The sequence below is a fragment of the Mustela erminea genome, chromosome 6, assembly GCF_009829155.1.
Source record: "Mustela erminea isolate mMusErm1 chromosome 6, mMusErm1.Pri, whole genome shotgun sequence".
Lineage (NCBI taxonomy): Eukaryota > Metazoa > Chordata > Mammalia > Carnivora > Mustelidae > Mustela > Mustela erminea.
Window position 1 is genome coordinate 33690137 of NC_045619.1, and position 16247 is coordinate 33706383.

Sequence of the window (16247 nt, forward strand, 5' to 3'; positions counted from 1 at the left end):
ACTCGACCATTCTCTTACACCGTACACAAAGATAAACTCAAAATGGATAAAAGACCTCAATGTGAGACAGGAATCCATCAGAATCCTAGAGGAGAACATAGGCAGTAATCTCTTCGATATCAGCCACAGCAACTTCTTTCAAGATAGGAAACAAAAGTGAAGATGAACTTTTGGGACTTCGTCAAAATCAAAAGCTTCTGCACAGCAAAGGAAACAGTCAAGGGCAACCCACGGAATGGGAGAAGATATTTGCAAACTACTGTTCTTTCTTTCATAGTGAAATGATGAAGTTAAAATTATAATAATTGTTTAAAACCCAAGCTATATCTTCTATTGAAAACATATTTTAATTGTATTAAAATACTAATTGACAAGTGTTTTTTTGAAATATTAGTTTTTGATACCTTTAATGTCCATCAAATTTTTAAAATGTTTTTCCAAGGAAAAATTTTAATATTAAAAAAGTAGAATGGTAGAACAAATCTCCATATACCATCATCTATTGATCCAACAGTTTCAATACTTTGCTACACTTGTTTTATTATCTTTTATGTATATATTTATTGCTAATACTTTGAAGAAAATTCTAGACCCCATGTCTCTCACTGCTACATATTTAATAGGCATCTATAGATTTGTATAAACTTGGTGTTAATCAATTTTTTCTTTAGTTTGAGACATTACTGACTAGAAATGTTAAAGTGTCTACTTGTAACCATGCTATAATAATGCATAAATTTTAAGATTTATTTAATAAGTCAGAAGACAAAATATTAAAAATTCCAAGTGGTCCACTTCAATTCAAATATATTTTTCTTATTAGAAATTATAATCCAAAAGTATAGATAAAATTATGGACATTTTAACACTAAAGAGAAAGCAATGGCAATCTTATGTCATGTTTATTTCTCTGATACATTTAAATATTTGTTTGATAATATAAGTCCATAATTCTTCCAAATGCTGAAATCAGAAATATAATCTTCTATTTGTTTTTTTTTATTAACAAATAATGTATTGTTTTAGGGGTATAGGTCTGTGAATCATCAGTCTTACACAATTCACAGCACTCACCATGGCACATACCCTCCCCAATGTCCATCACCCAGCCACCCCAACCCTCTCATCCCCCTCCACTCCAGCAACCCTCAGCTGGTTTCCTGAGATTAAGAGTCTCTTATGGTTTGTCTCCCTCTCTGGTTCCATCCCGTTTCATTTTTTCCTCTCTTCCCCCATGATCCTAATCCTCTGCTTTGTTTCTCAAATTCCACATATCAGCAAGATCATGTGAAAATTTTCTTTCTCTGGTTGACTTATTTCGCTTAGCATAATATCCTCTATATTGTAAAAGGCAATAGTTCATTTTTTGATGGCTGAATAATGTTCTATTGTATATGTATACACCATATCTTCTTTATCCATTCTTCTGTCAATGGACATCTGGGCTCTTTCCATAATTTGGCTATTGTGGACAATGCTGCTATAAACATTGGGGTGCACATGTCCCTTTCGACCACTACATTTGTATCTTTGGATATAATACCCAGTAGTGCAATTGCTGAGTCATAGGGTAGCTCTATTTTCAACCTTTTGAGGAAGCCCCGTATCTATAGTGGCTGCACCAGCTTGCATTCCCACCAACAGTGTAGGAGGGTTCCCCTTTCTTCTCATCCTCGCCAACATCTGTTGTTTCCTGACTGGTTAATTTTAGCCATTTTGACTGGTGTGATGTGGTACCTCATTGTGGTTTTGTTTGTATTTCCGTGATGCCGAGTGATGTTGAGCACTTTTTCATACGTCTGTTGGCCTTGGATGTCTTCTTTGCAGAAATGTCTGTTCATGCCTTGGGCCAGTTCTTGATTGGATTATTTGTTCTTTGGGTCTTGAGTTTAACAAGTTCTTTATAGATTTTTGGACACTAGCCTTTTATCTGATGCATCATTTGCAAATATCTTCTCCCATTCTGTTGGTTGTCTTTTGGTTTTGTTGACTGTTTGCTTTGCTGTGCAAAAGCTTCTGATCTTAATCAAGTCCCAATAGTTCATTTTTGCCCTTGCTTCCCTTGCTTTGGCGATGTATCTAGGAAGAAGTTGCTGTGGCTAAGGTCAAAGGTCTGTTTTCATAGAATCGTATAAAATTGGTGTTCCGCTCAAGGATTTTGATGGATTTCTGTCTCACATTGAGGTCTTTCATCTATTTTGAGTCTATTTTTCTGTGTGGTGTAAGGAAATGGTCCAGTTTCATTCTTCTGCATGTAGCTGTTTTCCAACATCATTTGTTGAAGAAACTGTCTTTTTGCCAGTGGACATTCTTTCCTGCTTTGTTGAAGATTAGTTGACCATAGAGTTGAGGGCCTATTTCTGGGCTCTCTATTCTGTTCCATTGATCTATGTGGCTGTTTTTGTGCCAGTCCCATACCATCTTGATGATTACAGCTTTATAATAGAGGTTGAAGTCTGGAATTGTGACATGAGCAGCATTGCTTTTCTTTTTCAATATTCCTCTGGCTATTTGGGGTCTTTTCTGGTTCCATATAAATTTTAGGATTATTTGTTCTATTTCTTTGGAAAAAGTTGATGGTGTTTTGATAGGGATTGCATTAAATGTGTAGATTGCTCTAGGTAGTATAGACATTTTCACAGTATTTGTTCTTCCAATCCATGAGTATGGAATGTTTTTCATTTCTTTGTGTCTTCCTCAATTTCTTTCATGAGTACTCTGTAGTTTTCTGAGTACAGATTCTTTGTCTCTTTGGTTAGATTTATTCCTAGATACCTTATGGTTTGGGGTGCCATTGTAATGGGATCAAGTGTTTAATTTCTTTTCCTTCTATCTTGTTTTTGGTGTACAGAAATGCAACTTATTTTTGTGCATTGATTTTGTATCCTGATACTTCACTCATATTCTTGTATGAGTTCTAGAAGTTTTGGGGTGGAGTCTTTTGGGTTTTCCACATAAAGTATCATATCATCTGCAAAGATGAGAGTTTGACTTATTCTTTGCCAAATCAGATGCCTTTAATTTCTTTTTGTTGTCTGATTGCTGAGGCTAGAACTTCTAGTACTATGTTGAATAGCAGTGGAGATAGTGGGCAGCACTGTCATGTTCCTGACCTTAGGGTAAAAGCCCTCATTTTTTCCGCATTGAGAATGATATTCACTATGGGTTTTCCATAGATGGATTTGATGATATTGATGTACAAGGTTGTACTTTCTCAAATGCTTTTTCTGCATCTATTGAGAGTATCATATGGCTCTTTTCCTTTTTTTTTTTATTATTGTAGTGTATGACACGGATTTGCAGATATCAAGCCAACCTTGTAGCCCAGGAATAAATTCCACTTGATTGTGGTGAATAATCCCTTTAATGTACCGTTGGATCCTATTAGCTAGTATTTTGGTGAGAATTTTTGCTTCTGTGTTCATCAGGGATATTGGTCTATAATTCTCCTTTTTGTTGGGGTCTTCGGTTTTGTGGTCAAGGTAATTTGGGCCCCATAAAATGAGTTTGGAAGTTTTCCTTCCATTTCTATTTTTTGGAAAAGAAAAAGTATTAATTTTTCTTTAAATGTTTGGCAGAATTACTCTGGGAAGCCATCTGGCCCTGGGCTCTTGTTTGTTGGGAGATTTTTGGCCACTGCTTCAATTTCCTTGCCGGTTATGAGTTTAATCTGCCCTTTTGATGTGTAAATCCTTTGCCCCAAAAGTGAGTAGGACAAGCTTCAAATATAGTAAAGTATTTAAAATTCAAGTTTAATTTATAATATATAATGCAATTTGTATATATTGGCAGTGAAGTAAATATATTAGACTATTCTTTCCACATGAGTTCACTTCTACTGATGTAGGCTAGTCAGTATAAAATTTAAATACAATTAGTTATATGATGAAACAGCTTTATAAGACTTTCACATAAAAATGTAAGAAATTTAAAGTTATATAAGCACTGATACAAATACTAAACTACTATGTGAATAAATCAATACACTAAATTAGTATTTTAGCTCCAAGAACTGCATTTTGACTTTTATTAATTATATTTTATATATAATTTTTTTATGTGTACTTTAGGACTATTGAGGATTTAAAAATTTTATTTTTTTTAAGATTTTATTTATTTGACACAGAAAGAGAGAGATCACAAGTAGGCAGAAAGGCAGGCGGGAAGAGGGGGAGGCAGGCTCCCTGCTGAGCAGAGAAACCGATGTGGGGCTTAATCCCAGGACCCTGGGATCATGACCTGAACCGAAGGTAGAGGCTTAACCCACTGAGCCACCTAGGCACCCCCCCAAAATTTTATTTTAAATATAATTTTCCATCTTCATCTTTTAATCCTATAAATCTCCTTATTTTTTTACTTGTTTTGAGATTTTATTAATTTATTTATTTATTTGTCAGAGAGAGAGAGAGCAAGATCATCAGGCAGAGTGGCAGGCAGAGGCAGAGGGAGAAGCAGACTCCACACTGAGCAAGAAGCCCGATGCAGGACTCGATCCCAGGACCCTGGGATCATGACCTGAGCCAAAGGCAGCTGATTAACTGATTGAGCCACCCAGGTATCCCTTATTTTTTTAAAGCCTTTTGTCTTAATCCCAGTTAGTTAAAATACAGTGTTACATTAGTTTCAGGTGTATAATATTGTGATTCAACAATTCCATACTCCATTTTCATCTAAAACCTTTCTACATATCTATGATTAAACCATACCTTCAAAGTAACCATCTCTTCTGGGTTGTGCCATCTTTGGTGATTTTGTAACAGAAACTTTATTTTCATTGTTTCTTAATAATGCTAGGCAAACCATGGGATCTAGACAAAAAGCAAGATAAGACAAAAGTTCAGCTACGGCTAATTCCTTCTCTGAAGTGGCTATAATTTTTTATGATACTAAATAGTAATAAAACATTCATATATTTTTGGTTATCTGATTAAGTACATAGCCAATACTTAATATAAAGCACAGAAATACTAGTAATGTGAAAAAATATAATAAAACTTTTTAGTTATGGCATCATTTTTTATTTGAGGAATTGCTTTACTATTTATTATTATAGCTCCTTTCTTTAATTCTTAAATATATCTGCTGGAATAAAGAAAAATTTCCATAAATGCATAGTAGGTAAAAGGCATTATTACAGGAAAAATCATATACTCTACTTTTCTTTCCTCTGCATTTGAGGAGCTGGGAAGAAGATGTAAGCAAGACAAATGATAAGACAAGAAATAGAAAAAAGATCATTTCACTAATTCTACAAATAAATTAATGGTTTCTCTTTTGCCTTAATATCTTATATAACAAAGAAGTTGTTCTATATACATTTTATAGCCAAGAACATTCTAAATCTATTAATTTTATGAAATTAATAGGATGATTGTAAACACAGAGCCCTATGATTTATTGGTAATGGGGGATTGGTGCAGTTGCAGTTTGTGTTTGTTGAAGAACTGTAAGAAAAGAAAATAGTGATGTAAGTAACGGGATAGAAGAAAAAGCAGATAGTTATGCATTTAACGTAGGTTAACATGAAACCACTAGTTAAGGCAGCATACATTTTCTTAATATCTTACATTATCTTGCAAAAGGAGACTTTAAGAATCTTTGCTTAACTAGTATCTAATGCAATATATAATTGAATATGCTAAATGGAAAATTATAATTTAAATAGTATAAAGCCCAAATTATATATTTTAATTAAATTCTAAGGTAGTATATTTTTAGAATGTTAATTAGAAAAACAGAATAGTGGGCGCCTGGGTGGCTCAGTGGGTTAAGCCGCTGCCTTCGGCTCAGGTCATGATCTCAGGGTCCTGGGATCGAGGCCCGCATTGGGCTCTCTGCTCAGCGGGGAGCCTGCTTCCCTCTCTCTCTCTGCCTGCCTCTCTGTCTACTTGTGATCTCTCTCTGTCAAATAAATAAAATCGTTAAAAAAATAATAATAATAATAAAAAAAGAAAAGAAAAACAGAATAGTAGTCAAAAAGTTATTTTTCAAGCATGAGGATACCTAATATTTCCATTAGTCTAGCAACAATTTATCATTATTAAGCATGATTTACATGGTTCAAAGAGATTATATTTCTCAAGATTAGGGAAAATATTTGTCAATATTTGGGCATACCTCATAATTATATGTGACCTAAGGTATTTTAAGAGTTGGGTAGTTGTATATGAATTCAACATGACATCAATAAAAATAACAAATATTTTAAAGATTTTTTTTTTTATTCATTTGAGAGAGATACAGAGACAGAGAGAGCACAAGCAGGGGGAGAGCAAGAGGGGGAGGGAGAAGCAGACTCCCCATTGAGCTTTCCTCATTATTATCAAGATTAGATAATATATATAAAATATTTAGGAGAGTTATCTAGCTTGATTCACACAAAAAGATAATTTTATTCATCAGGGGCACATAAAGAGTGCTACATTTTCAATATCCTTTCATTCTAAAACATTGTGATTACAACCTTAAATTTATTAAAACTTACAGTAATGCAAGTTGCAAAGGGATAATAATAAGAAGCAAGAAAAAAAGTAATTCTAGATGGGGGAAAAAAATCACTTGATTTTGATAGTCCCTGGAAATATCACTGTGAAATAAGATACTATGCTAACCCCCCAAAATATAGTCAAGTAGACATGTCAAGGGACAAGTTTATTGTAGAGTACAGCCTGTGGTATTTTTTTCTTGCATTATAAAATCAGTTTTATACATTTAAATCTACTCCTTTGAGATCATCAATGCAAGGATGATGTTGCAGTTTTTAAAATCTTTTATGTCCCAGTATGGCTTTCTCAGTGTCTGGGAAATAGGTTTTAAATACATTTTTTATAAAATATTTAAAAGAAACCCATAAGGAAGCTGAGTTTCTATTACACATATGACTCTGTACTTCATTATCTCATTTAAGTAACATAACCTATATAGGCATTAGAATATTCTTGAAATTATTTCATCCCCTATATAATCCCTTTTCAGTTTCTAGAGTCCTAATATTAGTTCATTGGTTGATATTCTTGTTAACTTCATATATTAAAACCTTATTATCCATTTTTGTATGTATAAGTACATACAAGTACAGTAGTGCTGTAAAATAAATTATAAGTCAAGGCTGGATGACTAGATGTACTTCATCATTTTATTTATTTATTTATTTATTTATTTATTTACTTATTTATTTATTTATAAATTTTTATTTTTTAGGAGGGGGAGGGCCAGAAAGGGAGGCACAGAGGGAATCTTAAGCAGGTTCCATGCCGTGTGGAGCCCAAAGCAGGGCTTAATATCACAACCCTGAAATCACAACCTGAGCTGAAATCTGGAGTTGGACACTTAACCAACTGAGGCACCTAGGCATCCCATATTCCATTTTTCTAAGGAGTATTATTTACTAATTTAAATTTGTCTTCCCAAATAGAAACATAGACTTAAATGACTGCAATACACACACCCAGTCATACACGTACACACAATCAAAAGCATTTAGTGACTTTTATCTAATTTACTGCGGAGTTAGTTAATAGTTATTTATTGATCATCTACCATATGCCAGGCATGGTATCTCTCAGGTTCTGGGAATTCAGTGGGGAATAAGGAGAGTCTTGGCCCTCCAGGATCTTACTATTTAAATCGACTTTATTATTGTTTTGTTGAGAGCACATATGATCAAAATTCTTATTAATTATTTTTGGAAATCACTGAAATAAACAAAATAAATCATCAACAAACTTTATTTTGCCACAGTTTTGTCTATACTCTTCCCTTTTGATCCTTAACACTCATTCTTTAGTTATCCTATCATTTTGCAACCTGATCTCTTTGCTATAGCTCATGAAGTACTCAATTCATATTAAAAAGTTATCCTAAGTTATTTTCTACTTGGCTTCATTCTGGACTATAACTCAATGTTAACATCACAGTCTCAAGCTATTTTCATCACTGAAATAAAATAAGCAAGTATTTATTAAATGCTTAATATGTATTGAGTGTATTTAGATATTATAAACAGCTGCAAGATAATTCTTATCCCTAGTTGTGGTCCTACCTTTATAACTAAATTAACCTTGTTTGCTTCATCCTACTCTTTCTTCACTGTCTGAAATTTGAAATGTGACATGCATAAGCATGATAAATGTTGGAAAATCACATTATGTTTTTGTCCTTATATTCTTACCCCCTCAAACTTCTTATCATTGCTCTCTACCCAAACCCCTATACTCAGAATTCATCCTAAGGAGAGTTCCACATAAACCCCAAGCATCTATTCTCTTCCCCATCCTGTTCCTCTCCATCTTTCTACCAGTTATGTTCACTACTTTTAGGTTATTGACTCATGTTTTCAATAAACCAGCAATGCTTTCCACTGCAGCTATAAACCTTAAACTTCCCTAGGTATCTGCTAAATTCTAACACAGATCACCAGGTTCTAAAATTATTTCTGTTCATGAGGCAACAGTAAAAACAAAAAGACAAATTAAAACCCCATAAAAACAAGACCAGTCATTACCTGTTTATGCTTATGTCCATCATATTTATTAAGTAATAACTTACTAGGGATAACAACAGTCAGAACACAAACTCAAACTGAATAAATATAACTCCCCATAATTTTAGATTTCATCCTATGGCTTCCAAACAATTCCTCTTCCCACTTCCTGTCCTCCTCCTGTTTTTTTCTGTTTAAAGCAGATGGCCTCATTTATCCCAATAGAAGTCATCAACACTGAGTCTCCCCTGATGATTGCCTATACCATATGTCTCCCTGGTCCCCTTCTTCTTCGCTAATCAGCAAACTCAGTCGTATTTTTCCTCTATCTGCAGCTTTCTTAAATAATTAACCCTCTGCCTTTGTCCTGTTTTCATTCTCCTCTTAAATCAAATACTGCTATGTGGACTCATACCCCTTGGCTAATAAATACATGTGTAAGATACAAACAGGAAGTATGTGTTTGCAACAAAGCAACTTGTGCTAAAGTCTTTCATGCTAGAAATCTGAATTAAAGCTTCCATGATATGTGCAATTATGCCCCACCCCCACAAGCCTTGTTAGACTGGAGATCTTAACTGATTCCATTTAATTAAGTTTTTATTCTCTGATGCTCCACCCTCCCTACCCCCAGAGATGGCTAGTCTCCAGCAGTGTTTGGACAATGTTGCCCTCTGGTGGCTTACGATTTTCAAGTTGGCAGGTTAGCCATACAAGATATAGATAGATCAATCGATCTATCTCCATGTATATTACTAGCAAATTTTTAAGGTTTAAGTATCTAAAATATTTTAATTTATTAGTAAGTAAAAGTTTAAAATTACGGCCATTATTTTAGGCAGATTTAAATAAGTTCACAGATTGAAATGTAAACAGGAAAGATACTAGAAAGTTCTTTTTCTGTAAGAAGAAAACCTGAAGTACATAGTCTTAAATGATTCAGTCACAGATACAAAGTGACATAAGTGCTACATTATTAACCCAATAGAAGATTAAAGCATCATAATTGGAGAGGATCCTACTGATTTTCTTTATCATGACTTCATCCTTAACCTTACTTTGGATATTTCTATTCTGAATATATGTTGTGAGGGGGCAGTAGAGAAAAAGAATGAGAAGAATTTAAAAGGTCATCATTAAGTTTGACATTTCAGATTCAAATTTTAAAGAAAAAATTTGCTTTATTTTATCAATCTAATATTTTGATCAAACAAAAGTAAAACAAAAATGTAACAGAGACATAAAACCTCCCACAGAAGTAAGAATGCAATTTGGTTTACAATCATGTAATTAGAGTAATGATCCCTATAAAAAATTATACAGTTGCCATTCTGGATTTTTACCCAACAAATCACACATAATGACTATTGTCAAAATGTTAAATTTAAGATGTGGTTGTTAACTTGTATGTCTGCTTGTCCTTTTACATTTGTTACCCTACCATGCCACCTTGTGACAGATAAAATTGGGCTTAATTTTTGCCTGATGATGATTATGTCTAATTTTTATCCATTAAAACAATGGTTTGGTTTTTATGTATGAGCATAAATTCCTTATTAAAATTTTTGCTAAAATCTATTATTTATTGTGCTGATTTATTAAAAATGAGCTCAACAACAACAAAAATCCCTTAGTTATAAGAATTAGCAAGAAAGACCTATATATTTCCAGAGACAGAGTTTAACAAAATAAACTTTGCTTTAGCTTCATTATCAGAAACTATTACAAACATTGTAAATATCTTTAAAAAATAGCTATTGAACATAAATAAGTAATAATTATTTGTTGAACTTCGGCTGAATCAGTACTTAAGCCACTTCTGATATTTGAACTTCCCCCAGGAGTTTCAGAAACTATCGTTCTCAAAACAGCTACTTATAGAATGTTTGTTGCACCCACTATTGTTAAGAGTTTGGAGTTACTATTTCCCTCCTTACTACTCCCTGAGATAGTACTCAGTTAACTGAGCTCTGATTAACTTAACAGGAGTTTACATCACAGGAGTATGGGAGGCACAAAGAAAGTTGAATAGAGCACATATTCACATTTTCTTTAAAAATGCTTAAAATTTCACTCTCTCAAACCTGACATATGCAATGAAAAATACTACATTATCTCAAAAAGGTAAGAGGTGTCACTAATATAACACTAAAAAAGGAAAGTTGAACATTTGTGAATATAAAAATAAATAATCAGGAATTTATCAATAAAGTGCTATGTCAAAAAATATCAGCTATTTCTTGGAAACCAGTGGTATTTTGGTTATTTTTATTTTTGTTTTTTAAAAAAATATATATATACATTTTTAAAATTCTATGGATTAATGATTAAAATAATAAGTGGTAAAATTAATAAAGAAAAATTAATCTTCTGAAAGCTTCTTTGAATAATTATATAAGCTAGAACTATAACATAGATTCTCTGTTTTTCTCAGGACTAATGGTACTTTTATGAAAACATTTTACTGATGTTAAAATCATTGTAAATTAAGAAGCTGTTGAACAAGAAAGACTCAAAACAGCTTTTAAAAAGAGGTCACATTACTTATATTAAACCTATGAGTCCATGAGTAAATATAAAGTTACAAGTAAATGCTAAGTTACATACAACATGCAAATAATTTTAAGTAGTTTTAATCATAGATATAAAGTCATAATGGCCAGCTATTTTATGCCCTGAGACTATAAACTACTCTGCTATTAAGTAATGATACTAAAATGATTAGAGGTACCCAAAGAAGCAAATGATTTGGAGAATCAAATGGGATAGAAAAAAGGATACTTCTGAACATTTCCCAAGTTCAGCATAATCCTGAAGATATACATTGTATTTCTTTCACAAAGTGAAGCGGTGAAGCCCTCACAGCTAATATTCATGAAGCTAACAAGTTTATAGAAATAATTTATCAAACAATCAAGCAATTTAAAAACACAGAAAGGAATAAGCACATGAAGCACTCCTTAGAATCAACATTTGTCAAAGTGAACCAATTTAGAAATAAATTACACCATAATTCTCAGTGCACAATAGACAGAATTATCAATAACAAAATAAATAAGAAATAGGGGGAAGTGAAGATAAGCATTTAAGTGCATAACAAATCATTTAATGTAATAACATAATTCTTGTTAAGTTTCCTTAAGTTTTCAGAATTATTACCTTAGATATACTCATATCTGTGAATTTTATTTCTGCTCTTATTAAATATTATTAAATATGATTTGGGAAATAATATTTTAAAAGAATTTATCTTCAATATCAGACACAAAATTATTATTCAAAGAGCATTCATCACCCACCTAATTTTTTCCTTAATTTCTTTGACTTCATCTTCTGTGCTCTCTTCAACATTTGCTGAGCAGTAGCAATATCTTTAAAGCCCCTATTAAAAGATTAAATTTAATAAAGGCAAAACAAATATCCATACCATATTAATATATCTATATGCATATAAACATACATATCTGAACTATATAGGTTCCCATTTAAGAATCTGTAACATGCATACAGTTTCTTAAAAACTAATAATTCATAAAGTCTTGAAAAATGACTGCCCTGAACACTTAAAAGTCTCTCAATTTCTTCATATGTTAGTGTAAAATAGACCACATACCATTCTTTTGAAATTTTTTCTTCTTTTTCAGTTTTTAGCAAACTCTTTCTGCTGGTCTTTGATTCAGGAGTCCAGGATAAAGTCCTATTTTGTGATCTGGCAATAGAAAAAAACTATACTAACTGAATCAACACAAGTATATCAGCACTTTTTAAAACTACAAGCTGTTTATGTTGTCTCAAACTTGGAAATAAAATCCATTTAACTTACAGAAAAACTTTATCTTGAAAAGTAATAAAAGTCTGCCATTAATTTAAAATGTTTACATTTCAATTACTTGAAGCATATTTCAATCCTTTTGTCGAAAGAAATGTGGCACTGGAATTTTTATTCTATTTCTTATCTCTACCTATATAGTAGTATTTAAAAGTTCACTTGTTTACAACCATTAATGACATTATTTCACTGACACTTTTGTTGTTGCTTTAAGGAAGCTACCTCACACATTTTTTTTTTTTTACTGAAAACCCCATAAAATGATTACAGTTTTAACATTAAATGCCCTTCCATCTTCTATACAAGCAAATTTGTACTTACTTTTCATTATTTTACTACTTATGTAATAAGTGTAATACCCTCCTCATGGGTTAATCCTCTAAAAGAGCAATGTAGCTTACCTGCTATTAAACTGTGCATGTTCTGATGAAAACAAATCTTCTTTCTCATTACATAGCCATGCTTGAGCTGGATGACTTCGTAAATTCAGTGAAGTATCATCATATTTTAAGGTTCCAGAAAACTTATCAGGAGAGTAATGTATATTAAGTATAAAATAAATTGAAAAATTCCAGCACTTATATATTACTTTACATGCATATTATTGAGCAGTCTCCCAAGGAAAACACATATAAAAATTGAAAATTATAATAAATTTATGTAATACACATAAAAATGTACTTTATTGTAGTGGTGGGGGATATGATTTTTGGTATTGTTTGCATATACAGAATGATTAATTGCAAAGATCTTAAAAAATATCAGAAAACAAAAACTTCAAAGATTATCAAATAAATAACAGATACTGCAGTCCATTGACCTCTGACTGAGAATCTTCAGCTGTTGCCCTCTTAATGCATATTTTTGTATTTTTAAAGGGCTGTCAACTAGTGATTTTAGTCTACTGCCAAATATGCAGCTGAAGTATATCATTTTTTTTTTTTTGCTACTGTGAAATAAAGTGTTGAAAGAAATCCAAAATAAAGAAAAAAATAGGAGCAAATGAAAGAAAAGCTATATGAAAAATTACATCTGGGGATGAGGAGGAAGTCAGAGGCTTCTAAAAGTAATTGTGTTTTTCAAGTCAATAAATTGCATTATTAATCACTACAGCACAGCATAACCTTAAAAATGAGAAAAGATGGAGCACTAAGAGTTTTCCATGACATGTTACCTTTGGCCAGTGCAGCTGGTTTGGGACAAGCAGTGTTTGTGCAGAAAAGCGGGTGGAATCTAAAGTTAGCCATTCTTCCTCTAAGGCAGCCTGCACAAATAATAAACAATGTACATAATTCAGTTGCATCATGTTTACAAAGAGCCTTTTAAATTGTCTTTTATATGACAAATGTTAAGAGAATATGTCGGAGTTTTTATTTACAGGAAAATATGCTACTTGCTACTGTGGGATGTTATACACCTGTTTAATGCAAACATTGTAAAAAAATAAAAGACTTCTCAACCCTAAGTGGGATAAAGTGAGAATGTGAGTACTCAAGTGTTCCAAAAAATAGAGGTGCAGATTGTTCAGTGTATTTAACTATTTGATAACCATGATTCTGAGCCAACTCCGGATGTAACTGAGGGAAATAATCTTTAATTTCTTTATAATGCAAATTTTAATATTTTCCACCAAACCTCACTATTGAGAATTTATGGTATTTTAACACATTAGTATCAATTTTTCCATAAACACTGTCTATATGATAGCTTTTACTTAATTTCTTCAAAAATTTCACAGATTTTCTGAATAGGTGGAAAAATAAATTTTGTGGCAACATAAAAATCATGGATCCTAATATTAGAGTCTCTAAATCAAGTGTGTGAATGATAAAAAATGTAAATTTAAACTTTGAAATGATACTTTTATAAGTCCCTTCACTTTTTACTCTTAAAATATCTTTATTCCATCTATGTAATTTATTTTATCTTTTGACAGAAGACCAATACTAAGTATGCTATTGCTACAGCATTTGGGATATAATTATCTAAATTTTATTGCCTGTATTAGTTAATTATGGTTTAAAATAAACTTCTTGGTTCTATGAAGTTTTTTGAATCTTTACAAAAAAGATCAGAATGCCCATGAACTTACTTTTTTTTTTAAGTTCTAAAAAAATCAGACATTTGTCACTTTTATTTTTAAAGATTTTTAAATTTTATTTATTTAGATTATATTTATTTATGAGAGAGAGAGAGAAATCATGAGCATGAGCCAGAGAGGGACAGAGAGAGAGGGGAAGGAGACTCCCACTGAGCAAGGAACCCTATGTGGAGCTTGATCCCAGAACCTTGGGATCATGACCTGAGCCAAAAGCAGATGCTTAACAGACTGAGCTACCCAGGTGCCACTTTTTAAAATACTTATTTATTTATTTATTTTAGAGAGAGGGAGAGCAAGAGGGGAGGGGGAGAGGGAGAGGGACAGGGAATCTCAAGCTGACTCCATGCTGAGCAGGAGCACTAGATGGGGCTCAATCTCATGACCCTGAGATCATAACCTGAGCCAAAACCAAGAGTTGGTCATTTAACTGACTGCGCCTCCCAGATGCCCCAATAGTTAAACATTTATGATTTAAAAACTAGAATGATTATATTCTGAGGAGAACTAAATGTTATTTTCCATTTATACAATTTTCAGTGTTTCTTGACTATGCAGTTGTTTGACAAGTAAAATGTCTAATTTTTTCCAGGCAGACATTATTAACATACATATCACAGTTATATATATTTTAAGAATAAATATATGATTTAAACTGTGCTATTTGATGCAAACAGGATCCAAGGCTCCGATTTTTTAATTCTTTATTTTATGTGGCAAATAAAGAAAAATCCAGTTCAAACCCAGGAAAGATTAAGGCCCATGGCATAATAATGATCATCAAACTCATATTCTTACTCTGATGAAAACTATTAAAGTGAAGAGAGAATGTGAAAATGTGGAGACAATACATTGAAAGGCAATGTGGCAGAGGATTCTGGGAAAATGGTGGAGTAGGAAGAACAGGAACCCTGTCTCCCAACCTAGAAAATGATTGCACTTGCAGAATCCATCTGATGTAACTATTTTGGAACTCTGGAATCTATTGATGGCTTATAACTTCCAGGGAAAAACTTGGATGGTAAATTGGGGTTAATTTTAGTCAATTTCAGCTTTTGGCACAGCTGCCAGCTCTACCCTCTGGCCCTGAGTTAAGCAGCTATTCAGGAGTAGCCTGCACATAGCTTGTACAGCCAGGATGGATAAGAAGGACTCTGTCCTCCAAATATGATGATCTGTGCACTAATCACTGATTACTTCCGATACAGAGGTGCAAAGATGTACGTGTCCTTGTACTTCCCATCTTGTTGCAAGCTCCTGCCCTGCCAGCTAAGTGATCTCCAGGGGTTTTAATGGGCTGGTGTCCTTCCCTTACCCCTTCACTTTTTTATTTTTCTCTTTTTCATCTTTTGGGAGTGAGATATCTAAGACTAGGATGCTATTTTTTTTTTTTAAGGCAAGAATGGGGTACCTGGGTGGCTCAGTCATTAAGCATCTGCCTTTCAGCTCAGGTCATGATCCCACAGTTCTGGGATCGAGCCCCACATTGGGCTCCCTGCTTGGTGAGAAGCCTGCTTCTCCCTCTGCCACTTCCCCTGCTTGTGTTCTTGTTCTCGCTGTGTCTCTCTCTGTCAAATAAATAAATAAAATCTCAAAAAAAAATTTAAAAAAAGACTAGAATATTCAAAAGCATCTGCATATATGTGGGAAATTAGATTGTCAACAAACATAAATAACATATATAGGGGAAGGCACAGGCTCAGAAAAGACCTGAGGAGACCTTAAGTTTATATAAAACTCAGGCTGATACTCAGCACAGAGACAGACTACAGTAATATAGAAACAAACATAATAAAAGCAAAAACAAAATCCCTGCAAACCCTGGGGAAGAGAATCTA

General features: G+C 33.0%; 1 protein-coding gene across 5 annotated transcripts in view; it reads right to left on the reverse strand.

The window, feature by feature from the left end:
* The window catches only part of LRRIQ1 (leucine rich repeats and IQ motif containing 1), a 219311-nt gene that overhangs the window by 98080 nt on the left and 104984 nt on the right, over window positions 1-16247 (reverse strand). For all 5 annotated transcript variants that reach the window (XM_032346855.1, XM_032346857.1, XM_032346852.1 and 2 more), the window contains 5 exons: window positions 13486-13575; window positions 12713-12834; window positions 12096-12191; window positions 11782-11864; window positions 4707-4808 (listed from right to left, as the gene is read on the reverse strand). In XM_032346855.1, coding sequence (XP_032202746.1) covers window positions 4707-4808; window positions 11782-11864; window positions 12096-12191; window positions 12713-12834; window positions 13486-13575 — 493 coding nt within the window. The remainder of the gene's footprint in view (window positions 1-4706; window positions 4809-11781; window positions 11865-12095; window positions 12192-12712; window positions 12835-13485; window positions 13576-16247) is intronic.